Source organism: Thalassophryne amazonica, chromosome 10 (assembly GCF_902500255.1).
Source record: "Thalassophryne amazonica chromosome 10, fThaAma1.1, whole genome shotgun sequence".
Lineage (NCBI taxonomy): Eukaryota > Metazoa > Chordata > Actinopteri > Batrachoidiformes > Batrachoididae > Thalassophryne > Thalassophryne amazonica.
Window position 1 is genome coordinate 42,680,712 of NC_047112.1, and position 25,420 is coordinate 42,706,131.

The following is a 25,420-nucleotide window of genomic DNA, read 5'->3' on the forward strand; positions in this document are numbered from 1 at the left end:
TACAGCAATGTGTCTCAAAAATCTAAAATGCACAACAAAACAAATGAGGAACGAATGGGAGGAAACTGGAGTCAACGTCTGTGACCGAAGTGTAAGAAACTGCCTAACGGAAATGGGATTTACATACAGAAAAGCTAAATGAAAGCCATCAACACCTAAACAGAAAAAAACAAGGTTACAATGGGCTAAGGAAAAGCAATCGTGGACTGTGGATGACTGGATGAAAGTCATATTCAGTGATGAATCTCGAATCTGCATTGGGCAAATATGCCAGACAATGTTTGGGCATGCTGCTTTACTGAATATGAGACTGAAAAGTATCAACCTGACTAGTAAGAACAGGTTCAGTATGACATTATGTGAGGTTCTTGTGGAATCTGCATAGTTCTGGTTCCCATTTCCACAGAGGTGCGAGATGCCCACAGCGTCTGCATTGAGCCACAGGTTCCTGTTACTAGACAAATGTCCAGAGATGAAGGGAAATGAGACACTGCACACCCAGCTTTACAACACAGGACAAGTGTTGCTGTTAAACAGTCTGAGATACCAGTGTTAAAATTCATCTGTGCAAAGCACAGAACAGCTGTTATAATAGTGTGTCTTTGTCTGGCCCCTGGTGTGAATTCAGAGGTGGAACTTCCTTCTGCAGGCTTCCATTTCATGGCGCTGAAACAACCAAAAATAAAAGTTAGTTTCACCATGAAAACTCAGTAATGGAACTTGGCAGCAGAGAGAATGAATTGCTGAGTGAGACAAACCTTTAGGACCCACTCATACTCTCCGAACTTTGAGTCGAAGGTGCCTTTCTGGAGAGAGCGGAGTTTGAGGGTGAAACGAGGTCCTAGTTCCTGGATACCGACTTTCTTCTCATTCTTGAAGATATACCTTTACGGGGGAGAATTGTGAGAAATTAAGAAATATCTTTTGCGTCATGTTTAACACTGTCATACTGTGCGTCCGAAAAGTATTCACAGCACTTCCCTTTATCCACATTTCATGTTACAGCCTTATTCCAAAATGGATATTCATTTTTTCAAAATTCTACACACAAGACCCCATAATGACAATGTGAAAAAAGTTGGAGATTTTTGCAAATATATTAAAAAAAAAAAAATCACATGTACACTCAACAAAAATATAAACGCAACACTTTTGGTTTTGCTCCCATTTTGTATGAGATGAACTCAAAGATCTAAAACTTTTTCCACATACACAATATCACCATTTCCCTCAAATATTGTTCACAAACCAGTCTAAATCTGTGATAGTGAGCACTTCTCCTTTGCTGAGATAATCCATCCCACCTCACAGGTGTGCCATATCAAGATGCTGATTAGACACCATGATTAGTGCACAGGTGTGCCTTAGACTGCCCACAATAAAAGGTCACTCTGAAAGGTGCAGTTTTGTTTTATTGGGGGGGGGATACCAGTCAGTATCTGGTGTGACCACCATTTGCCTCATGCAGTGCAACACATCTCCTTCGCATAGAGTTAATCAGGTTGTCAATTGTGGCCTGTGGAATGTTGGTCCACTCCTCTTCAATGGCTGTGCGAAGTTGCTGGATATTGGCAGGAACTGGTACACGCTGTCGTATACGCCAGTCCAGATCATCCCAAACATGCTCAATGGGTGACATGTCCGGTGAGTATGCCGGCCATGCAAGAACTGGGACATTTTCAGCTTCCAAGAATTGTGTACAGATCCTTGCAACATGGGGCAGTGCATTATCCTGCTGCAACATGAGGTGATGTTCTTGGATGTATGGCACAACAATGGGCCTCAGGATCTCATCACGATATCTCTGTGCATTCAAAATGCCATCAATAAAATGCACCTGTGTTCTTCGTCCATAACAGACGCCTGCCCATACCATAACCCCACCGCCACCATGGGCCACTCGATCCACAATATTGACATCAGAAAACCGCTCACCCACACGACGCCACACATGCTGTCTGCCATCTGCCCTGGACAGTGTGAACTGGGATTCATCCGTGAAGAGAACACCTCTCCAACGTGCCAAACGCCAGCGAATGTGAGCATTTGCCCACTCAAGTCGGTTACAATGACGAACTGGAGTCAGGTCGAGACCCTGATGAGGACGACGAGCATGCAGATGAGCTTCCCTGAGACAGTTTCTGACAGTTTGTGCAGAAATTCTTTGGTTATGCAAACCGATTGTTTCAGCAGCTGTCCGAGTGGCTGGTCTCAGACGATCTTGGAGGTGAACATGCTGGATGTAGAGGTCCTGGGCTGGTGTGGTTACACGTGGTCTGCGGTTGTGAGGCTGGTTGGATGTACTGCCAAATTCACTGAAACGCCTTTGGAGACGGCTTATGGTAGAGAAATGAACATTCAATACACGAGCAACAGCTCTGGTTGACATTCCTGCTGTCAGCATGCCAATTGCACGCTCCCTCAAATCTTGCGACATCTGTGGCATTGTGCTGTGTGATAAAACTGCACCTTTCAGAGTGGCCTTTTATTGTGGGCAGGCTAAGGCACACCTGTGCACTAATCATGGTGTCTAATCAGCATCTTGATATGGCACCCCTGTGAGGTGGGATGGATTATCTCAGCAAAGGAGAAGTGCTCACTATCACAGATTTAGACTGGTTTGTGAACAATATTTGAGGAAAATGGTGATATTGTGTATGTGGAAAAAGTTTTAGATCTTTGAGTTCATCTCATACAAAATGGGAGCAAAACCAAAAGTGTTGCGTTTATATTTTTGTTGAGTGTACATAAGTAGTTGTAGCCTTTCCCACGAAGCTCAAAATCGAGCTCAGATGCATCCTGGTTCCTCTGATCATCCTTGAGATGATTCTACATCTCAACTGGAGTTCACCTGGAGTAAATTCAGTTGATTGGACATGATTTGGAAAGGCACATACCTGTCTACATATAAGATCCCACAGTTGACAGTGCATGTCAGAGCACAAACCAAGCATGAAGTCAAAGGAATTGTCTGTAGACCTCAGACAGGACTGTCTCAAGGCACTAATCTGGGGAAAGGTACAGAACATTTCTGCTAGTTTGAAGGTCCCAATGAGCACAGTGGCCTCCATCATCCATAAATGGAAGAAGTTCTGATCCACCAGGACTCTTCCTAGAGCTGACCACCCGTCTAAATTGAGCAATTGGGGGAGAAGGGCCTTAGTCAGGGAGGTGACCAAAAACCTGATAGTCACTGTCAGAACTCCAGCATTCGTCTGTGGAAAGAGAAGAACCTTCCAGAAGGCCAACCATCTCTGCAGTAATCCACCAATCAGGTCTGTATGGTAGAGTGGTCAGATGGAAGCCACTCCTGAGTAAAAGGCGCACGACAGCCGACCTGGAGTTTGCCAAAAGGCACCTGAAGGACTCTCAGACCATGAGAAACAAAATTCTCTGAATTCCAGGGGTCATGTTTGGAGTAAACCAGGCACCATCCCTACAGTGAAGCGTGGTGACAGCGTCATGCTGTGGGGATGTCTTTCAGTGACAGGAACTGGGAGACATCAGAGACATCCTGGATGAAAACCTGCTCCAGAGCGCTCTTGACCTCAGAGTGGGGTGACTGTTCATCTTTCAGCAGGACAATGACCTTATGCATACAGCCAAGATATCAGGACAACTCTGTGAATGTACTTGAGTGGCCCAGTCAGAGCCCAGACCTGAATCTGACTGAGCATCTCTGGAGAGATCTGAAAATGACTGTGCACTGATGCTCCCCATCCAACCTGATGAAGCCTGAGAGGTGTTGCAAAGAGGAATGGACAAAACTGCCCAAAGATAGGTGCACCAAGCTTGTGGCATCATACTGAAGAGGACTTGAGGCTGTAATCACTGCTAAAGGAGCATCAACAAAGCACTGAGCAAAGGATGTGAATACTTATGTACATGTGATTCCTTAGGTTTTTTGTTTTTGTTTTTAAGTTTTTTACTGCAAAAATTTCAAAACTACCTTTTTGCATGCTGTCATTATGAGGTGTTGCGAGTAGAATTGTGATGGAAAAGGTTAATTTACTCTATTTTGTAATAAAACTAAAACATAACAAAATGTGGAAAAAGTGAAGCCCTTTGAATACTTTCCGGATGCACTTTAAGGCCAATCTGACTGAACTGTAGAAAATCCCACTAAATACATGTCATGTTGAGGCCATCTCATTTATCTCTGAAATTTGAAATATAGTATAATTGTAAAAGTATTGATATAACCTAACAATATCAAGAATTTAAGATACTGCTTTATAAGTCCAAGTCCCAACCTCCACCCTGATAAAGCTTATACAGAAGTAGAAAACTAGTTCCTCAAACGGTCACTTGAGGCCATCCCCAAAAGTGAGTCACTGCAATGGTGAAAGTGTAATATAAAAAAAAAAAAAAAAAAAATTGCTTCAAATAAATACAAGTCTATTTCTATGTATTTCCGAACCGCGAGTGACCTTCCTCCTGGCAAATACAGTAGAGATTTCCTACTTACTATAACTTCTTCAGAGATGTCACGAGTGATTTGGTGACATTCATCACTACTTAGCTCTTTGCAGACTGCTCAAAACAGGTCTGCCATACAGTTTGTATTTCTTAATGATTGATGTAAATGAAGTACAAGACATATTTTAGTCACTTGTTCATGCATCATCCCCTGGCTTGAAAATAGAGGGGCCACAGTCAGAATTTATAAATGGTTAATGCATTATTTTTGTTAAACACTTTGTGCTTGTACTGGGGAGTTTTACTTCAAACTGACTTTGATTTCAACATCACTGGAGGCGCAAAGGAAAAATGACAAAAAATTGTGTCAACTGTCCAACTACTAATGGACCTGACTTTAACTTTATAAGCAGCAGAGTTACATTTTCCACAAGAGAAAATGCTTTCAGCTGATCTAAATAGAAAAAGAAAACCCTGGTCGTAACCAAAACAAATAGGGTAAATAAATGGACTGCATTTAGTGCTTTTCCATCTGCATCAGATGCTCAAAGCGCTTTACAATAATGCCTCACATTCACCCCGATGTCAGGCTGCTGCCAAGGCGGCCGCTACACACCAGGAGCAACTAGGGGATTCAGGACCTTGCCCAAGGACCCTTAGTGATTTTCCGGTCAGGTTGGGATTTGAACCGAGGAGCCTCTGGCCTCAAGCCTAACGCTTACCCACTAGACCATCACCTCCCCTAAAATATGCGTGAACAAACTTATTCAAGACAAGTATGCAAATGGTAAATTCCATTTAATTCTGCTCAGCGGTTTACACAGACCGAAGTACATAGAGAACCCATACCAATATCCTCCTTTTCCCCTCTGGCGAGGGACAAACGACCCAAACAAAAGTAAGTACAGTAAAACCCGCATATAATGGATTCAGGTAGACCAGCAAATTGTCTGACCTGGGAATGTTCATCTGTGAAATCTTCGTGTGTGGTGTGTTGACTTCACCGTGTGGCTTAATCTCCACGTGTGTGGTCTCTCAGGTTTTGGAAACCTACAGATAATTTTAAAATCCTGCTGTGTGAACCAGGCATTAGTCAGGAGGCACCGAACGATCTACAGGGAATCCCTAGCACCAATTAGGCTTATGTATTTCCTTGATTAAATGGCTGACCTTGCATTAGGGCCTACCTCACTTTGTGGCCATGTCAAAACTTCATCTGGAAAAAAAATAAATAAATAAACGTGTGCCTTAAATAAGCACTGGGCATTATGTGCATTAAAAAGATTACATTTGGTCGAGTCACTTTTTTTTTTTTAAGTCTACTGTGAAGTGGTACATTAAAATCCTAAAGCCTGATTTATCCGTGGCCATGCAATGACGTCAACATGCGTATGACCCTTTTAAAAGTTCTCCATTGCGTTAGTGGGCATCTTAATGCAATTTGCCACAGGAACAGTGGATTTTTCTGGATCAATTTGTCTCTCAATGAGCTCCACTTATTTATACAATCATCAACCTCCAAACCAATGTAACGGTATGTGCAATTTCCTCTGTGAATTGCGGGTCATTTGAGTGTCTTCGTAGTTTTTAGACTCCATGTTGTAAAGTTGGTCATATTTGTGGACTTTTCTGCTAAACGTTCCTGTTTGATCCATGATCGAAATGTAATTAGCGTGCACACTGCAAAAACTTTTAAAATATGATGGGAGAGGAAGGAGTGAAACTGGAAAAGTGCCCAATCACAGCCCTTGTGGTCTCCATCGTTTAGCAGGTGTGCGTTTAGGTCTGCCTCATTTAGGCACCGCGTCTGAGCATGGTTTGAAAAATAAATGCCCAGGCTTTTAAGCAAGGAAATACAGTACCCACTTTCTTTGAATCGGTGAGTGTCAGTGCTTCATTTTGTACATCTGTTGAGACTGGACACGCCCAGACTGCTCTGTCCGGTACATGTGAAGGATTTTTAATGGAAATGCATTGCGATGGGATGAACCATTTTGTCTGATGTAAGCGAAAATCCGTTATACAAAATCCAGTATATACAGTGTTCATTACATGGAGAATTATACAAAAACATTGGGGCTTTTGGTTTTGTCTGGTGACTGCGATGACGGTTTAAGACTGGTTCACATGACAGGATTTTAAAATTATTTTTAGGTTTCCAAAACCTGAGAGACCACACACGTGAAGATAAAAAATCATGGATCTAACAGGTTTGGTCGTACAGTGTGTGGTGTTCCTACAGGAAATCTAGCAAAATCTCTCGAGATTAAACGTGACTTCAGAGTAAACAAACGGAGGTACTTTGTGGACTATTTAAAGAGGGAGATAAAGAGGGAAAAAAGATACAAAAAGAAAAAGAAAAGGCGTTCTTTAAAGGAGTTGAGACAGCGCGACCACCGGACTTTCTGGTAAGTCAGAACAGCTGTTTTGATTTTATTTTCCGCTCCATATGTCCGTCACCTAGCTTTCTGATTGGCTGCACATCACATTCAGGAGGCTGCGTGCTCGTTTGTGGTTGGAGGACACAACACACGCTGCGATATCGGGGCAAAAAAATCCAACATGTTGAATATCCCCGATTTGCGATCGGAGCGCTGCTGACGTCCTTCCAAGCAGATCAAAGCGCTCTTAACACACCACACATGGCAGGAATATCTGATAAGATTATCTTTAGCGTCATCACAATTGTCGGGGGATCCTCAAGATTGTCGGAAGGGGAAGATCAGGTCCGATATCAGCCTAATTATCCTGCCGTGTGAACCCGGCCTTAGGCGAGTTTTACTGTGGAGTGTAAATATTCACCTGTGGAATCGGAAGAAGATAAAGTCTCTCTGGTTGTGGAAGGTGGCAACCTGACGACCAACAAACTCAGGGTTTTGTGGGAAAAGTGCAGCGAACAGTCGTCCGATGCTGTGGCCCAGACGTGTGGTGAAATTGTTTAGGATCACCTCTGGAAAGTGTTTAGTTGGATCCTTACCTCGCCTCTGCAACGAGAAGAGAGAAAACTTGTAGTACAAGGACACGGCAAATCTTCAGGGCCTCTAAATAATCTCACAAGATTCTTTCTTTTTATTTTGTTTTGGACTCACATTATGAAATTTTACACGTCTTACCTCTCAGAGGATGAATCCTAATGAGTTTTAATGACTCCATTATGTCAATAGCAACTACTGGCTGTCACAATTATCGGCCTCGTTTATAAAATGAGATGAAAACTTAATAGTGGCGTTAGACTCCGTGCGACCCACCTAAACTGCCCCCATGTTTTGACACGCATATAAATTGCAGATTAATTGAAAAGCTGGCATAATTTTGTAGATTTACTGTCATGTTGAAATGTTTTTAAAGTGATAAGTGCATATTTCTTGATGCAGAGTGACACGCAAGAGGTTGCGAGTTGAGAAAAAGGTGGAGACGAGCCTTCACCCTAATGAACCAGACAGTCTCTGATTGTGCTCCCCTCAAAGTAGCCTGGGGCTCTACGCACGTCACGGTGAAACATTTTTAAACTGCATAGCGTGGCAATACCATAGACCAGCACTTACCACTTACCAGACTACTGCCGTTAACACCAAGCTGATGAATCAGAGCAAGCTGATGTGCACCGTATGACTAAAAATAGACTTGCAGCATGCTTAAAACAGAGTGTTAATGTGCTTTTAAAATGCACATTGTGGCTTTGTGATACAGCTGCTGACTGTCTGAGTTTGAAGATGTGGAACCAGCAGCGAGACGAGCACAACTCAACTGAATTATCACATTAAAATCAAGCCATCGCAGTGCAATTAGAAAGACTGAAGGGTCTGCGGTTCAATGTAGTCGTATCTATTACTCTAACGTTTATTTTTAATTTGTATTGCTTAATTGTGGCAGCCCTAATGTTACTGTATGTATTAAATTGTGTTTTGAGTGAATGTACTGTATTATACTGTTTTTACTGGGTGGGTCTAGACCTTACTTGTGTATAGTACTTTGAGATGACTTACTTTGAATTCAAACAGATAATGATTGACAGCAAATGTATTTAGGACTTATTTACTTGCCTTAATCTCCTTGCGTAGTCGAACACTGCTGACCCTGAAGTGTGCCGTTGGCCCATTAGGTAGATGACAGAGAACCATTCCATCTAAACGCTGTGGTAAAGGAATCTGACATACAAAAAGTCTACTGCAAAAGAATTACAGCTCAGGTGCTCTAAATGTGTACATGGTCTGAAAACTGAAAGCTCAGCATACAAATTTGTAGGATATACACAATTTTCATTCTCAAATTCTATATTACAGCAATGAAATTAATTTTAATAAACTTGTACGGTGTTTGCACGTCCCTCCTGCTCTTCTGAAAAAGTTGTCTTTTGAGGATACTGGGTATCTTACGGTCCTCATTGATGACTATAAGGTACGTGAAGTCCCTGGAGATGCACTGTGGAATTACCCTCTTCAGGGCCAAGCCTCTTCTGTAGTACACATAAGCATTTGGGATAACCGAGGCCAGCTGCTCACAAAAACGCACCGTCCTCTACGAGACAATCAGAGAATTAGCAATCTAACACAAGTCAAACCCCCAGAAAACAACTATAACAAACTCATTTTACATGAAGCCACAGTCAGCTGGAATTAGGAACCCTCATGCAGCACGACAGATCAGGTCAGTAAAATGTCAACATGACATTTGCTATCTGAGAAAGCCAATTTTTTCCCTTTCAGTAGTCAATGATGCCAAGAATATGACTTTTCACAGAATTTATGACTGTTCCATTTCCCTTGACATACCACATTATGACTAGAAACACAAATGTTGAACTTCTACTGGCTTCCCACTCCACTCACTCTGAGTGGAACACTGAGCGCTAGCACTTCAGCATAAAATCTTGCCTCATGTCATGGCACATGCAAATAAAATAATAGCTATTTCTCTAATCCAATTACATTCATAATGCATACATAATCAGGCGTATAATATCTGTGGAATGGAACAAAATATTAGACCGGTAACCTAAGATGTATTACTCCGCGCCCTGACCAGTGTTCTGACAAGATGTGATTACTGTTGAATGTCATTCCCATCCTCCGTGAGCAACAGCGCATGTGCAGTATTGTCGGGATGCGGAACTTTCGAGACAGAATTCGTCAGAACACCACCTATGCACTCTGCTAGCTGTTAGCGCTGTTAGCTCAGAATGAGAGAAACTCGCATGCTGCCGCTGAAATTGATGAATTTAAGCTACCATACGAAAGTATTGATGTGGATTCTGATACAGAATTACTGTTTCACTTTTGATGGATTACTCCATGCCCTGACCACTGTTGGAGAGATGGCTTGCTGTTTCTCGGTAAGCCTACCCTCACCGATCGAATTACCTACAGAAAAATAAACCGTGCAAATGATAGAATTGGATTAGAATGGGAATAACCCCCTTGTGTCTGGCGATGTGTCGGATGTTCATGCTGTTATATATGATCAAAAATATCTGTTTTATCGGCTCCACTAACACATCACTGATAAATTGCTTTTTACCGGCTCCGCTACTCATCACCAGTAAATTTTTTCGACCGTATATCCCAGCATGAACGTCCGACACATCATCACCACACACACAACACAACAGGGTTATTCCCTAATTAAACTGCCCTTTAGGTAGTCTTCTGGAATGTGTTTATTGCAAATGCGATGAAAATGCAAGTAAATGTGCATCACTTGTCTATATGGATTATGGTTGGGGCCCATTCTATTAAATTTTGTTGGCGTGTCAGTATGTCAGTGAAGTGGTTCTTTCATAATAATTAATCATCACAGATCAACTTTATGGACACGCTCCTGAGTCTATTCAGGTCAATCCCATTTTGGATCGGGTATATTGGACACCTTCTTGTTTGTCTCCCTGTCATTTGGAAATTTAACTGCAGATTGTTTGTATGTGTCTGTTAAAGAGACATGCAAAATAAGACTATAGACACAAACAGTTACTTTGTGGAGAGGGGGGAAAAAAACAAACAAAAATTATAAACCCGCAGTCTGCCACACCAGTTGTTTGCATATCCTTATGTAATTCTAGCTGTTTAAACATGTAATCTGGCAAATAGATTTTTTTTTTCTTTTAAAAAGGTCCAATTATCTTCACTTGATCAGCAGATAGCACTCACCCCTCTGGGTCTGTCTGACGTTGTGATGAGAACTTTGGGGTTTGTCAGCCCATTAAAGTAAGCAGCAAATTCATCAGTTCCTTCATCAAAAGCCACCTGCGAGACAGAAAATGAAGTAATGCATACCCACCGTTTGTCTGGAAGAAATCAACAAAAACAAGGTCAGCATACAAACCTCTTCATCTTCAGGGTCAACCATTGTCTCGTCATACACTCTCTGGTTTTCTATCGTCTTTGGGACCGCTTTTGGTGGTGCCTTAATAGAGGGCAGATTGATTTCAAGAGGGGAAGAAAAAAAATATAAAAAAAAGGCAATACAACACCACAACATTGTAAAATAATTCATTTTAATTTTCAGACTGTTTTTACCCCCTACCTTGTCTACAAAGATTTACAGGAATTGTTTACAAGAGGCGTGTCCTTTATAGAGTGATGAAAGTGTGAAAATAGGCCATGGGGGAAAAAAAAAAAAAAAAAATGGAATTTTTGGCAAGGGCCAAAGGCCTGAAGCCCCTGGCAGGGCATCTGAGGGTCCTCCCCCAAAACAACTTGAGATGTCAGATGCATTCTGGTGCATTTTCAGATCTATTTGCCCACCTACAGAAATCTCAAATTTTTTTATTTTTTTGTTGGGTCAGGTCAATTTTTCCACCCCAGTCTATTCGCACAACTTGTATTGTGCTACCAGCCTTTAATAAAAAAAACAAAAAAAAAAACATTGTGGTTCAGTAAACTACACCATAAAAGAAATGACAATTCAAAGAACTCAATAATAATAATGATTCTCAGTATCAATTCAAATGAAACAATAGGAGTATTTATGGCACATTAATGCATCAACTTGTTCAATCTTCACTCATTTCTGAGTTTTCCTAGTTTTGGCAGGAGCTTTGGAGCTATAGATTATCTGTGTTTTCAAATTCTTGGCCACCTTAAAATCCTTACAAATGTGTTTTTACTTCAAGATTAATTTCTGATTACTGTACAATTTGCAAAAGTTAAAAGTTAAAAATTAGAATACCTTTATTTTTTGACAAATAAAATAGCATGAAAAGTAATGTTTACATGTAGTAATGGTAGATTCATTCATTCATTCGGCAAATGTATAAATTTCTGATGTGGGGCAAGAAATCTATTTCTTAAAATATAAAGAAATAGGAAACAGCACTGTGCTACTTTCTTTGATTACTTGATAGTTAAAAATTTTAAATAAAAAGAAGTTATTTAAATTTGAAACTTTTCTTGTTATTATGGCAGTAACAATTAAATAACTGTGTAGCTTTATTTGGTAAAAATAAAAATAGGTCAAAATGTGTCAAAAACTCAACAACCTGCAGCTAAAGCTAATTTAGCTAACAAATTTCAGCAGAGCATTAACGTCACATATTTTCACTCACTCACCTCAGACAAATTTTTGTACATTACTCAAACTCAATGTTGTGGTTGTGACTCGCAGACACTGCAGAATTGTCTATAATCACAATAAAGTCCATCTATCCATCTGTTTTGATGGTTAAGTCTTTAATGCTGCCAATGTTGGTCATACGAGGTCTGTTAGAAAAGTATCCGACCTTATTATTTTTTTCAAAAACCATATGGATTTGAATCACGTGTGATTACATCAGACATGTTTGAACCCTCGTGGGCATGCGAGAGTTTTTTCACGCCTGTCGGTTAATTCATTCGCCTGTGGGCAGTCTTTGAGTGAGGAGTGGCCCACCCTCTCGTCGATTTTTCATTGTTTAGGAATGGCTCAGAGACTGCTGCTTTGTTTGATCAAAATTTTTTCAAAAGCTGTAAGGCACAACTGAGTGGACACCATTCGATAAATTCAGCTGGTTTTCGGTAAAAATTTTAACGGCTGATGAGAGATTTTGGTCTGGTAGTGTCGCTTTAAGGACGGCCCACGGCGCCTGATGGCGATCTGCGCTTCGAGGCGGCAGCGTCTCGCCGTTTCAAGTTGAAAACTTCCACATTTCAGGCTCTGTTGACCCAGGAAGTCGTCAGAGAACAGAGAACTTTCAGAAGAAGTCGGCATGAGGAGATTATTCGGACATTCCATTGTTAACGGACATTTTGTAATGAAAGAACGTGCGGGTAGAGTCGCATGTTGGGCCGGACCCGACCACGGGGGGTCGCAACAGGAAAAACACCTCCGTTGGAAACCTTAACGGGCAAGTTGGAACATGCCCAAACTGTTACTCTCTGTTACTCTTAGTTACTCACTTGTTGAAAGCCATCAAAAGCCGCCTGAATTTTACAAATGGTTTTCAACACGGAGGTGTTTTTCCTGTCGCGGCGCACACAGATTCGTCGAGTCGTCACGGAAACAACTCGGCGAATTTGCGCGCACGTCTTTCATTAAAAAATGTCCTTAAACAGTGGAATGTCCGCATAAAGTCCTCATGCCGGCCTCTTCTGAATCTTCTCTGTTCTCTCACGACGTCCTGGGTGAATTAAGCCTTAAATTAGGATGTTTTCAGCTCGAAACAGGCCGACGACGGCGCCTGGAAGCGCTGCGCGACGTCCCGCTCCGTGGGAAGTCCTTACAGCGACAGAAACACCCCATAATCTCTTATCAGCCGTTAAACTTTTCATCGAAAACCAGCTAAATTTCTCAAATAGTGTCCACTCGGATATTCCTCACAGGTCCAGAAAAAATTTTGATAAAGCAATGCGCGCCGTCTCGAGCAGTGTGTGAAACAAAGGAATTCAGCCGAGAGGGCTGGACCACATCTCACTCAAGGCATGCCCACAGGGAAATGACGTCACCGACGCGTGAAAAAACTCACGCATGCGCACGAGGGTTCAAGCATGATTGGTGTAATCGCACGTCATTCAAATCCATATAGTTAAAAAAAAAATTAAAGTGTCGGTTTCTTATCTAATACACCTCGTATATAGTCATGTCCATAAGTAGATGACAGAGACCTATTTTTATTTATTTATTTAACTCTGGACACCACCACAACAGAGTTAAAACTAAGCTATCAAATGCTTGTAGTGTCTGTGTCACCTTTGATATATCTGGACTAGGCCACTCTCAAAAACTGACTGTGCAAGAAGCAGACTGGCAAGGGAAGCCACCAAGACACCTGCAACAACTGTGAAGTAGCTAGTTAAAGGCTTCTGTGGATGTGACTGGAGAAACTATGCACAGTGCAACTTACCTTGTCACCTAAAGCTTCTCTTTCTTTTTTCTTCTTTTTCTTCTGCAGCACTTTTTGCTGAAATATGCAGACGGGAGACGTATACTTAATCATAGGAAAACTACTCCCACAATCACAATAATCTGAACTTTTGCGAAAAACCAATTTGTGGTAATCAACCGATTTAGTAAGCAGAACTATTAATTTTTTCTTTGTTCAAATGATTTAATTTGGGAGATGATCCAGATTCGGCTTTGAAGGATTACTTCAAAACAAACGCCATTCCAGATTCTGGAATGGTGGACATCAGAGATCTTGGATTGCCGTTGTTATATTACTAAGTAGTTACTGAGAAATGACCAAAAAAACCCGCTCTTACTACTTTTGTAACCATAGTCATCTTTGAAACAACTATTTAACAAACAGTGCAAAAATACATAAATATTGCCCGTTTTCTACAAGTCAAAAATAGTTTTCCTCGAAAAGATCTACTGCAAGTTATTTTAAACCAGGTTAACACTGGCTTTGAGCTGCTGAAAAGTTCAAATTTAGACTGTTTCAAAAGACTATTTCCCAGGACCTGTGTGTGTGTGTGTGTGTGTGTGTGTGTGTGTGTGTGTGTGTGTGTGTGTGTGTGTATATATATATATATATATATATATATATATATATATATATATATATATATATATATATATATATATATATATATATATATACGTTGGTGTGGACTTTTACCTTTCTCTTCTCCTGCTTCAGCTTCATGAACATTAGGTGCCTGCGCTGTTTGTTCTTAATTTCAGACACACTGAAGGTCGGAGGGAAAACTGCTGCTTCTCCGCTCTCCATTTTCTCTTTTTGCTCAACACAACCACCAGCCGCATCCTCCTGCTGCGTAACACTCGCCTTCTCTGCCGTCTTAACATTCTTTTTCTTACTTTTATTCTGTTTTTTCGGAGTCTTTCTGCTTTCCATCTTGCTTCACGTGCGCTGCCGCCTGTTTACATCCGGTACAAGAACTGACTGATTTCCGGTCATCAGTAGATAATTCTGCCACCTAGCGGTTAAGGGGACAACGTGAACATTTGTCGGTACCCTGGGTCACTGTATGGAAGCCCATTTCCGCCACCAAATAAATAAATAAATAAATAAATAAAAAAATCCAAATTACTAAGTCATAATTACGAGATAAAAAGTCGTAATTATGAGATAAAAAGTCGTAATTATGAGATAAAAAAGTCGTAATTATGTACACTTCTTTAATGTTATTTAAAAAAAATGAGCGTGTACAATAAATTGCGCAAAACGCAAATAGATGCAAATGACACATAAATTTTATGCTGTGATGTTTTTCGAATGATTAATTCAGAAAACTGCGTTGAATACATTTATGTTGCTAATGCTAGTTATGATTACACCTGCCAAGAAAGCAGTGTTTGTGGCCCTGTTTAACTTTAATTTTTTTTAACATTAATCACTGGTAAAATAACATAAATATACTTACATGTGCACATAAGTATTACAACAAAACTGAAACCGCCAATAAATCAATGCATTGAAAATCACATTAAAAATTTTGCAGACTAAAACAAAATTTCCATAAAACAAGTGAATAGGTTACCGTAGTCTTGTTTGAGGGTGGGCGATAAAGGGTTAAAATGAAAGCGTGTATGAAGCAGTAATTGTACTTCCGGGGACAGCCCCCATTATCACCCAGTCACTCTGTCCCCATCAGAAACATGGCAGTTTCTCTGAGTTTTGGGGCAAATTACACAGCGAACAAAGTGAAAGTGCAAACAAAAGGTGAAGATGTGGTGGAAAGTGGACATGTTGTGGTTTGTTTATGGCCCAGAACTCAAACATGTTATGTTATGTTTGTCGAATAAGCAGTTTTAGAAAATTTATGGATAACCAGTGAATGGCAGAGGCAAAACATTTACGAGGTCTGTTAGAAAAGTATCCGACCTTATTATTTTTTTCAAAAACCATATGGATTTGAATCACGTGTGATTGCGTCAGCCAAGCTTGAACCCTCGTGCGCATGCATGAGTTTTTTCATGCCTGTCCGTTGCTTCATTCGCCTGTGAGCAGGCTTTGAGTGAGGTGTGGTCCACCCCTCTCGTCTATTTTTTATTGCGAATAAATGTCTGAATGATTTGGAGCTTTGCTGCATCAATTTTTTCCAGAAACTGTAAGAGACCTCCAGGTGGACACCATTCGAAAAATTAATCTGGCTTTCAGGGACGATTTTATGGGGATTAAACAGATTACGGGGTGTTACTGCCCGGTATGTCCTCTGACTAGCACAGGAATTGTGAAAAGACGTGGACATCAGCACTTTTTCCGGCACATTAAGACAGACGTGCAGAGGAGTTCGGCGCGTAGCGGTGCAGCCGCTCGGCGCAAAGAAACGCCGTGATGAAGCCTCACAGGACATGTTGGGGCTTGTCCAGCTCAAGCTCAATTTCTCGGATATTCACACGACAGAAAAGCAACCGGAATCCGTCTGAAAGCCGTCCTGAGAGACCAACACCGGGGTGGTTTTGTGCCGCGTCAAGAGTGGCATGGTGGCGCGTCCCTCGGCTTCTTTTTCCATGAAAACTCCTGTAACGGTGGAATGTGCCGGAAAAAGTGCTGATGTCCACATCTTCTGCCTTTTTGTGAAAGTCAGACGAGGTCCCGGATCAACAAAGCTTTCACGTTGGAAATGATCTGGTTGTTTGTGCGGGGTGTCGGCCTGTCCATCGGCGCTGGGAGCGCGCAGCGCTCTCAGCAGTTGTGGGCCGTCCTTAAAGGGGCAGTAACACCCTCTAATCTGTTTAATCCCCATAAAATCGTCCCTGAAAGCCATATTAATTTTTCGAACGGTGTCCACCTGGAGGTCTCTTACAGTTTCTGGAAAAAAATTGATGCAGCAAAGATCCAAATCGTTCAGACATTTATTCGCAATAAAAAATAGACGAGAGGGGTGGACCACACCTCACTCAAAGCCTGCTCACAGGCGAATGAAGCAATCGACAGGCATGAAAAAACTCACGCATGCGCACGAGGGTTCAAGCTTGTCTGACGCAATCACATGTGATTCAAATCCATATGGTTTTTGAAAAAAATAATAAGGTCGGATACTTTTCTAACAGACCTCGTACTTCTTTCTTGGATGTGTGGCTGTCATCAGTAGGATGTTAAAATAAATAAATAAGTAAAAGTTAAACTGATTGTGTGTGTCTGTGCACCTGTCTCTCATTCTGTAGCTCGATCTCATTGATCCTTCACAGCGGGTTTTCTTCATGAGTAGGTGGTATAACATCTTGATCTGTCTGTGTTTTGATGTAATGTGCATCACATCCATTGTTGAAATAAATTATTGGCCATAAATCCTTTAAGTTTTATCCTGTGAAAGTGTTGCACAAACCTATTGCCTCCCCATTGATTATATTAAGACCTTTATATTTGTCAACTCCTTTGGGTTGTTGAAATTTTGGCGTGTTCACATAGAGAGTGTGAGTGGGCTATAAATGTATAAAAAAGTGGTGATGTATGAACTATGACAAGTGCTGCTGTTGTGGTTTTGGAATATAGCTGAGCAGCATCATTCTTTTCATGGCAATACATTAAAGCTGTGTAGGACACAATCATGACTGGCCCACAAACACACTTGCTTATATATATTTTATTGAAACAACAGCAAAAGCCCATCAGATATCCATATTACAATATCCCATTAATAAAATTCAAATCATTCAGTTGATTTGCAGCGTTTATGCAAACTTAATTTTCAAACAACAGTACCATACAGTGTCCTACTGTCTGTATTTCTTAAAGATTGATATAAATGATTCTTAATATAATGATTTCATCATTATATTAAGAATAACTTGCCCCCCCATTCCAACTTTTTTGGAATGTGTTGCAGAACTTACACTGACCACAAAAAAAAAAAAAAGGAAATATCTTAGGTTGATACTGTCTGCAATGAAACAGAAACCAAGATACACTGTAAAAGTTGTGACCAAGGGTTACTCAACAAAATTGTGGCAACAAAGTGACACTTAATATAATAGATTACATTTAGTAATATAATAGATTAGATTTTAAGCTCTACAATTTTGATTATAATTTTGGTTATAATTCCATACAAGTGATGATTTTGGTTTTGCAAACAAATCTTCCATTTTGGTGTTTTTATGTTGCTCACTCATTTTCAGAACAATTCTGGTCCACACCATTGCCAAGTGTCATTCACAGTCAAGCATCAAATAAAGAAAAGAGACTCCTTGCATTCTGATCTTCCAAAATAAAATGTTTAATCATACACTGCTGTTAACTAGCAGGGCTCCAAGCATTTTGCAAAGAGACAATTCAATACACCGAGAGGATTAGTTCAGATGCAAAAACTCTGCATCCAAGAATCCTTAAATCAGAGTAAATTATGTCAGACAGACTATAGATTAGTCATGAATGATGAAAACTGAAAACTGCAACAGCAAATCTGTGGGGTGATGTATTTGATTTAATTTGATCTACTTGACACTGCACATCCTGTGATGTGATTGTTGTTTAAATATATATTGGCCAGACTTGGACAATGTTCATACTCCATGATAATATTCAAGAAAGCTTTCCAAACTGATTGATTTGTTGTGCAAATTGCACCTCCTCCCCTTTCCATCTGACTCACTTCCCTGTTCATGTCAGCGATACAGGCCCAGCCCTCAAATTTGGTCACACACCACTTTGAGTGATCCTGATTATTTGAGAAAGAGACTCCACTGGGGAATTTCACTACTTGTACATTGTACACATGAGGCCTAGTGTCGCTGCAGTTGGATTTCAGAGGTCGACGCATCTTTCCCCAGCTCTTGGCATAAAGCTCTTGCTTTAAATAAGTTGTAATGAGGCCACTGTAAAGATCTTCACCACAGGAAATGTGGGGCCCATTTCTGGTGATACAACCCCTTAAAATGTGTCTCTATCAAAAAGAACTCCCCTGAAAAGCCAATTTTAGGGGATAAGGCCCTGTTGTACTTCTAAGTGGATCTGAAAAACTGCTCGGTAAGGCCCATGCTGACGGTAATTCACATGGGAGAAGACGACGACAACAAGAAGAACCAATTCCAAGATATGTCACTTGTTTACAGTATCTTAAATTACATTGCTACACTATATAAAAAAATTACAGTTATAACATGTCATGATGTAGAGTTAAGCAGGATAACATCCTCATGTTAGATATATCTGTGTGTTAATGCCTTATTTTGCTACTTTGCTTTTGGTATTAAGTACAACCCCAATTCCAATGAAGTTGGGACATTGTGTAAAATGTAAATAAAAACAGAATACAATGATTTGCAAATCCTCTTCAACCTATATTCAATTGAATACACCACAAAGACAAGATATTTAATGTTCAAACTGATAAACTTTATTGTTTTTGTGCAAATATTTGATCATTTTGAAATGGATGCCTGCAACACGTTTCAAAAAAGCTGGGACAGTGGTATGTTTACCACTGTGTTACATAACCTTTCCTTCTAACAACACTCAATAAGCGTTTGGGAACTGAGGACACTATTTGTTGAAGCTTTGTAGGTGGAATTCTTTCCCATTCTTGTTTGATGTACGACTTCAGTTGTTCAACAGTCTGGGGTCTTCTTTGTTGTATTTTTGTGCTTCATAATGCACCTACCACCAACCTACCATCCCTGGTTCTCAAGACCAGGCACCTAAGTGGCTCTACTTTACTCTTTTCTACTCTCCTATTTTACTCCCCTTTAGATATTTAGATATACCTTTGTATACTGGCATAGTTCCACCTTAGAATTGGAATATAATATATAAGATATACCTTACTGAACTTTCATGCACCACACATTTTCAATGGGTGACAGGTCTGGACTGCAGGAAGGCCAGTCTAGTACCAACACTCTTTTACTACGAAGCCACGCTGTTGTAACACGTGCAGAATGTGGCTTGGCATTGTCTTGCTGAAATAAGCAGGGATGTCCCTGAAAAAGATGTTGCTTGGATGGCAGCATGTGTTGCTCCAAAATCTGGATGTACCTTTCAGCATTCATGGTGCCATCACAGATGTGTAAGTTGCCCATGCCATGGGCACTAACACACCCCCATACCATCACAGATGCTGGCTTTTGAACTTTGCGCTGGTAACAATCTGGATGGTCTTTTTCCTCTTTTGTCCGGAGGACACAGCGTCCATGATTTCCACAAACAATTTGAAATGTGGACTCATCAGACCACAGCACACTTTCCACTTTGCATCTGTCCATTTCAAATGAGCTCAGGCCCAGAGAAGGCGGCGGTGTTTCTGGATGGTAGAGTTTTAACTTGCACTTGTAGATGTAGTGACAAACTGTGTTAACTGACAATGGTTTTCTGAAGTGTTCCTGAGCCCACACGGTAAGATCCTTTACACAATGATGTCGGTTTTTAATGCAGTGCCGCCTGAGGGTTCGAAGGTCACGGACATTCAGTGTTGGTTTTCGGCCTTGCTGCTTACGTGTAGAAGCTTCCCCAGATTCTCTGAATCTTCTGATTATATTATGGACTGTAGATGATGGAATCCCTAAATTCCTTGTAACTGAACATTGAAAAACATTGTTCTTAAACTGATGGACTATTTTTTCATGCTGTTGTTTACAAAGTGGTGATCCTCACCCCATCTTTGCTTGTGAATGGCTGAGCCTTTTGGGGATGCTCCTTTTATACCCAATCATGACACTCACCTGTTTCCAGTTTGGTGTTCTTTGAGCATTCATCAACCTTCCCAGTCTTTTGTTGCCCCGTCCCAACTTTTTTGAAACATGTTGCAGGCATCCAGTTCAAAATGAGCAAATATTTGCACAACGTAACAAAGTCTATCAGTTTGAACATTAAATATCTTGTCTTTGTGGTGTATTCAGTTCAATATAGGTTGAAGAGGATTTTTAAGTCATTGCATTCTGTTTTTATTTACATTTTACACAGCATCCCAACTTCAATGGAATTGGGGTTGTATTTGCTTTAACTAAGTGGTTATAATTCGTGCATTATTCATTTCTGAATTGGTTATCTCTCTAAGAGTGCATGCAATCCGGTTCTAACTGGTTAAGGTTGTGCGCACAGTGCACTAAGGCAGATGTCGGCATGAGCTGATCACGTGTTAGATGCGTGACATGGGGATGGGGCCTTCCTCTTTGTCTATGGGAGCCAATAAGATGAGGAGTTGTGAGGATAAGGCCCACCCATTGTAACAAGTACAACTGCCTTTTATAAACAGTTCTGTCTTTCTTTGTTTGTGGTTCTTGGCTGAATGAAATCTCACTGTAAATTTGAAGAAATCAAACCTGAGGAATAGTTTGTTTCTGGACTCTGCTTGGAATGATATGATCAAAGACTCGGGAGAAGTCAACCCTCATAATTATGACACATAATTTTTGCAGGATTTTCAAAGTAAAACTTCAAAGGAAAGCAATTGCTGCAATTAATACACTGAATGAAATATTCAGTCAGTCAGATTTGGATGACAGTAGACTAACTGTACATACTACAGGTTTGGACCACTGGCATGAAATGTCTTAGAATACAAGAAACTTGGTGAATGTAAGAAGTTCTGGTAAATCACTCCCGTGCACACCAATTACAAACAAATCTGTTATTACGAGTGGCTCTTGCATGAGGTCCAATAAGGTTGTAAAAAAAAAAAAAGTGAACTTCTCAATTTGGTTGAAGCATGTGAGCTCTGAGTCCTTGACCTGTGAATGAGTTTTGCTACATTGATGAATTTCCCTCCCTTGTCTGGAAAAAACACTAAAATCTCAGCATGAATATTAAATAGCACTTACCATCCCCAAAACGTGTGTATTTTGCAAAGCTGAAGAATTCCTGGTTGTTGAGCGAAGTTAGGTTACGCAAACGAAACCATGGTGCGGTCGTCGGATAACAGCGTGGCTGTGTCACACATTGCAGCTCCTTGTGAAATGTGTTCGGGAGGTGAAAGTCGTAGGAATACACGTGGATGTATTTGAGCTGATTTCCTGAGAATTCAGAAAGTTCATTTTAATCATTCTCGCTTTTAGCAAATTGTTAAAATACTACTCTCATTTCAGAAATGTCTGTTTGTTTGTCTGCTCCTCTACTTCTCCCTGTGCCTGGTTTCATAAAACAGTCTAATCTTCTTTAGTCAACTGAACTCACTTAGTTGACTAATCTTTTGATGTTAGTCTTTGTACAAAGCACTTAGTAGGCTAAAGTTTCGCGTTACCTGACTAAAGTTGTTAGCCTGGTACAGAGGAGGCTAGTCCTGTTTTAGTTGACAACACTTCAACAGTCTTACCTCAAAAATGGCAGCCATCATGTACCACCATTTGATGGAACAGTGAAGAGCACCCCCACGTCGCTCGCATTCCTCCAAAAGGAGAACTTCCTCTACTTTTGGCCACGGTTGTAGCAGACGACTGTTGTGATGTGTTTGGGACAGTTCTCCCACAAGCCACTGAGCATCGCTGTTATGCTGAGCAGCGTTGTGTGCACAAAAAGGCTTGGCGGAAGTGGAGAAGAACTGCTAGGCTAAGAGCTAAGCACGTCATTCCGCAGTTGTGTATGTGTCCGTAAATGTTAATAAATGTTAATAAAGCCAGTTAACAAAGGCTGGATAGTTCATGACAACGACCAACCTGGAAGTAAACAAAACTTTTGCACGTTTATTGGCAACTGCACTCGTGAGGCCACCATGCCCGTGAAAATCGTCGATTAACATAAGATGGCTAATCTACAAGTTTAGCCGTCGATGTGAAGCGGTGATTAGACGGATAATGTTGGGGGACTAATGTAAGACGGCTTATCTACAAGCTTATCCGTCGATGTGAAATGGTGATTAGACGGATAATGTTGGGTGACTAAGTAAGTTTAATAGACTAAAAGATTAGACTGCTTTATGAAACTGGGCCCTGGTCTTTGACTTGACTTCCATGAGTCTTGGTATGTGGATTAAGGTTGAGCACAGAATTCCCCAAAAAGGGTCTGTTTTAGCAATAGTCAAAGTCATTGGGGTGAAAGGTAAAAACAAATTTATTTTTAAAAAATTCACCCCCATGTCCATCAAACCTGGCACACATATGGAGGTTAGTTCTGGAGTTGCCCAGCCATGATCACGCGTACCAAAGATCAATCATTTGAATCAAGGTTATCTGAGTCATAGGTCAAAAGGCCATAGCTGCCTATCTGTTTGTTGGCCTACTCCTGCCAGGTCCTTCTGCTGATATCTAACAAAGTTTGTATGTCAAAGAGGGCTAACTCAAACATTTTCCAACATCAATTTGTTCTGGAAAAGGTCAAGGCCAATGAATTTGATTTTTAATCCTATTTGGACACAGTGTGGAACACACTAAGGTGGATTACAGATGTGCCCTGTCAAGGTCAGCCAGAGGTCAGTCATTTGGGAGAAGGTCAAGGTCATTGGGTTAAAATGTCAGATTGCCATAGCCTTTACTGTCATCATGTCCATGTGTAATATTACATAGTACATATAAAATCTGGCAAAATGTAACAGCTATTAAATTACCTATTTCCTTGAACTTATCATAGGAGAATGTTACACACATAAATGTTTGAGCAAAACGATTTGCAGTGGAAGGTCAGAAGTCATCACTTTGATATTTCGGAAATCTTGGTGTACTGTGTGAGAGCCAGACTCCGGTGTTTCTGTCCAACATGATGAGTCCTTTAGGAAATATCACAGTGGAAAATAACAACAGTAAGACTGCATTGTTACGTCAACAGGGTTTTAACCTCAAATGTAACAAAGTGAAATACTCACCTTTGCTGTGACCATATGATGAAGAAGGATCACGCTTTGGTGGTGGTGGCTGATCACTGTAAAGCAGGTAACCAAAACCTTCAGTCTACGAGAACAAAACAGAAAACACGTTATGGCTTCATGGTAACTTTTGATAACTGATACAACCAGGGGCGTCGGACTGGGGGGTAAAGGGTACTATGTACCCAGGGCCCAGAGCATGTTGGGGGGGACACAAAAAACTGGCATTAAATACATTTTTGTGTTGCATGTTATTAATGTCCATACAATTCATGTTGTAAAGAATATAATTAGAATGAATGTATAAATGTTGCAAAACATAATTCTGTTCTAACAATAATATTGAAAGATCTCTGAGGGCCCTTCCCACCCCTGCACAGTTGTACAATGCTTTAGTCCAGGCCTGCATGCTGCCACACACACACACACACACACACACACACACACACACACACACACACACACACACACACACACACACACACACACACACACACACACACACACACACACATCCCAAACGGGATCTGACAGAAAGAGGAGGTGTTTAGTAGTGCTGAAACAACTAATCGATTTAATCGATTATTAAAATAGTTGTCAACTAATTTAGTCATCAATTAGTTGTTAAATAACTTTGTTTACCGCAAATGTTTCGTTTCTTCCATATAGAAGGTTTTCAATCACGTGACCAATTTGCTGCAGGACAGGTGCCGTCTCCATTCTGGATTACAAGGAGGCTGGCACGTGATAGAAAAATGGAGAGAATGTACGGTTATTACGATGCTTTAAACCCTCAAGGTAAAGCTATTTATCGTGATAGATGTGTAGCAGTTGGTTCAGTGGATCCGTATCTTATACCAGATAGTGAATTTAGTGGTGATGTAACGAACTGGCCGACAGTGTCACACTGCAATATTGTGAACTAGGAAGCTGCCAACCAGGTCAGCCTCGCCGGCCTCCTGCAGAGCATCACAGCGGAGCTCTGAAAGCGGAGGTCGGTCTTGAAGTCCTGAGCAATTTCTCTCACCAGGCGCTGGAAGGGCAGCTTGCGGATCAGCAGCTCGGTGCTCGAGGACCACAATGTAAATAAGCATCCGTATTGGAAGCGTTCTTGTGTTATCCTCGGCAGTTTATGTATTCTTATATAATTTTATTGCCGAATAAAATAAAATAAAATTCTGGGAGCAGTGGATTTCTGTTAGCGATGGATCTCTCTCAGTGCCATGGTGCCTTGAGGCTTCTTCACACCGACGTTGAAGCTTCTGCAATTGTTCACCAAATGCACGTAGTGTATCACAGCGGCTACCGCGTCGTAATCCAGAATGGCCACAGGACACAAAATGACATGACCGATACGTCACATGAAAACCCTCTATAAATCAACCGTTTCTGCAGCTTTGCTTTGCTTTGAACCTTGAACCAATCGAAGCAGTGATTCGCAGATTGAAGCAGTGCTTTGGTTGCTTTGTTGATTCAGTGTTTTATTTCGCTTTAAACCCCAAAGAGCATATGTCTGTGAGTAACATTTACCTTTTTATGTTAATCTGACCTGTTATGGTCTTCTGAAACAGTTGATAGATGTATTTTATAACTTAAAAATGGGACTGATGCTAACGTGTTAGCATGTCTATGGCGTTTTCAATGTTGAAGTTAGCATTAAGCTGTTGCAGCTGTCAGCACATTTGTTTTCTGTATAATAATTCATGGCTCAGCATTTGTTGTCATAAAAGAGTCAAATGTATTACAAATTGTAATATTTTATTCATTTATTTTTATTTATATATCAATAGTAATAATAATAGAAACAACAATAATAGTAATAATAACTAATAATGCCACAATACAGTTTTAGAGAAACGGACAAAAAGAATCTGATAAAACAAAACAGAAAAGAT

General features: G+C 40.6%; 2 protein-coding genes and 1 long non-coding RNA gene across 4 annotated transcripts in view; 1 reads left to right on the plus strand and 2 right to left on the minus strand.

The window, feature by feature from the left end:
• On the minus strand, positions 1-14,730 carry rpf1 (ribosome production factor 1 homolog). Of its 2 annotated transcripts, XR_004563043.1 has the most exons (10): positions 14,450-14,730; positions 13,733-13,789; positions 10,738-10,818; positions 10,563-10,658; positions 8,784-8,937; positions 8,463-8,545; positions 7,222-7,403; positions 759-885; positions 512-666; positions 1-13 (listed from the first exon to the last, which is right to left on the minus strand). XR_004563043.1 is itself a non-coding variant. In XM_034179926.1 (9 exons), the coding sequence occupies exons 1-9, from the start codon at positions 14,684-14,686 to the stop codon at positions 625-627; spliced, it is 1,059 nt and encodes a 352-aa protein (XP_034035817.1). In that variant the 5' UTR covers positions 14,687-14,701; the 3' UTR covers positions 398-624. The 2 variants fall into 2 exon arrangements, 1 of the variants encoding a protein (XP_034035817.1); XM_034179926.1 differs by lacking the exon at positions 1-13 and having other exon boundaries at positions 398-666; positions 14,450-14,701.
• On the plus strand, positions 144-17,508 carry LOC117518706. The gene is made up of 3 exons (XR_004563044.1): positions 144-359; positions 16,849-16,853; positions 17,498-17,508. It is a non-coding gene; the product is annotated as an uncharacterized LOC117518706 (long non-coding RNA).
• Positions 16,895-25,420, minus strand: part of LOC117518701 (deoxyribonuclease-2-alpha-like) — a 12,583-nt gene continuing 4,057 nt past the window's right edge. Inside the window, 4 exon segments of the mRNA XM_034179924.1 lie at positions 16,895-18,622; positions 21,553-21,744; positions 23,271-23,429; positions 23,526-23,610. Coding sequence (XP_034035815.1) covers positions 18,222-18,622; positions 21,553-21,744; positions 23,271-23,429; positions 23,526-23,610 — 837 coding nt within the window. The 3' untranslated portion in view covers positions 16,895-18,221.

Coding starts and splice junctions, on each gene's coding strand:
- rpf1 (XM_034179926.1), bottom strand. CDS start 14,686: ATGGAAAGCAGAAAGACTCCGAAAAAACAGAATAAAAGTAAGAAAAAG. Junction 13,790..14,449: donor TGAAGCAGGAGAAGAGAAAG/GTAAAAGTCCAC, acceptor TGCATATTTCAG/CAAAAAGTGCTGCAGAAGAA. Junction 8,546..8,783: donor TGAGGACCGTAAGATACCCA/GTATCCTCAAAA, acceptor CACAGCGTTTAG/ATGGAATGGTTCTCTGTCAT.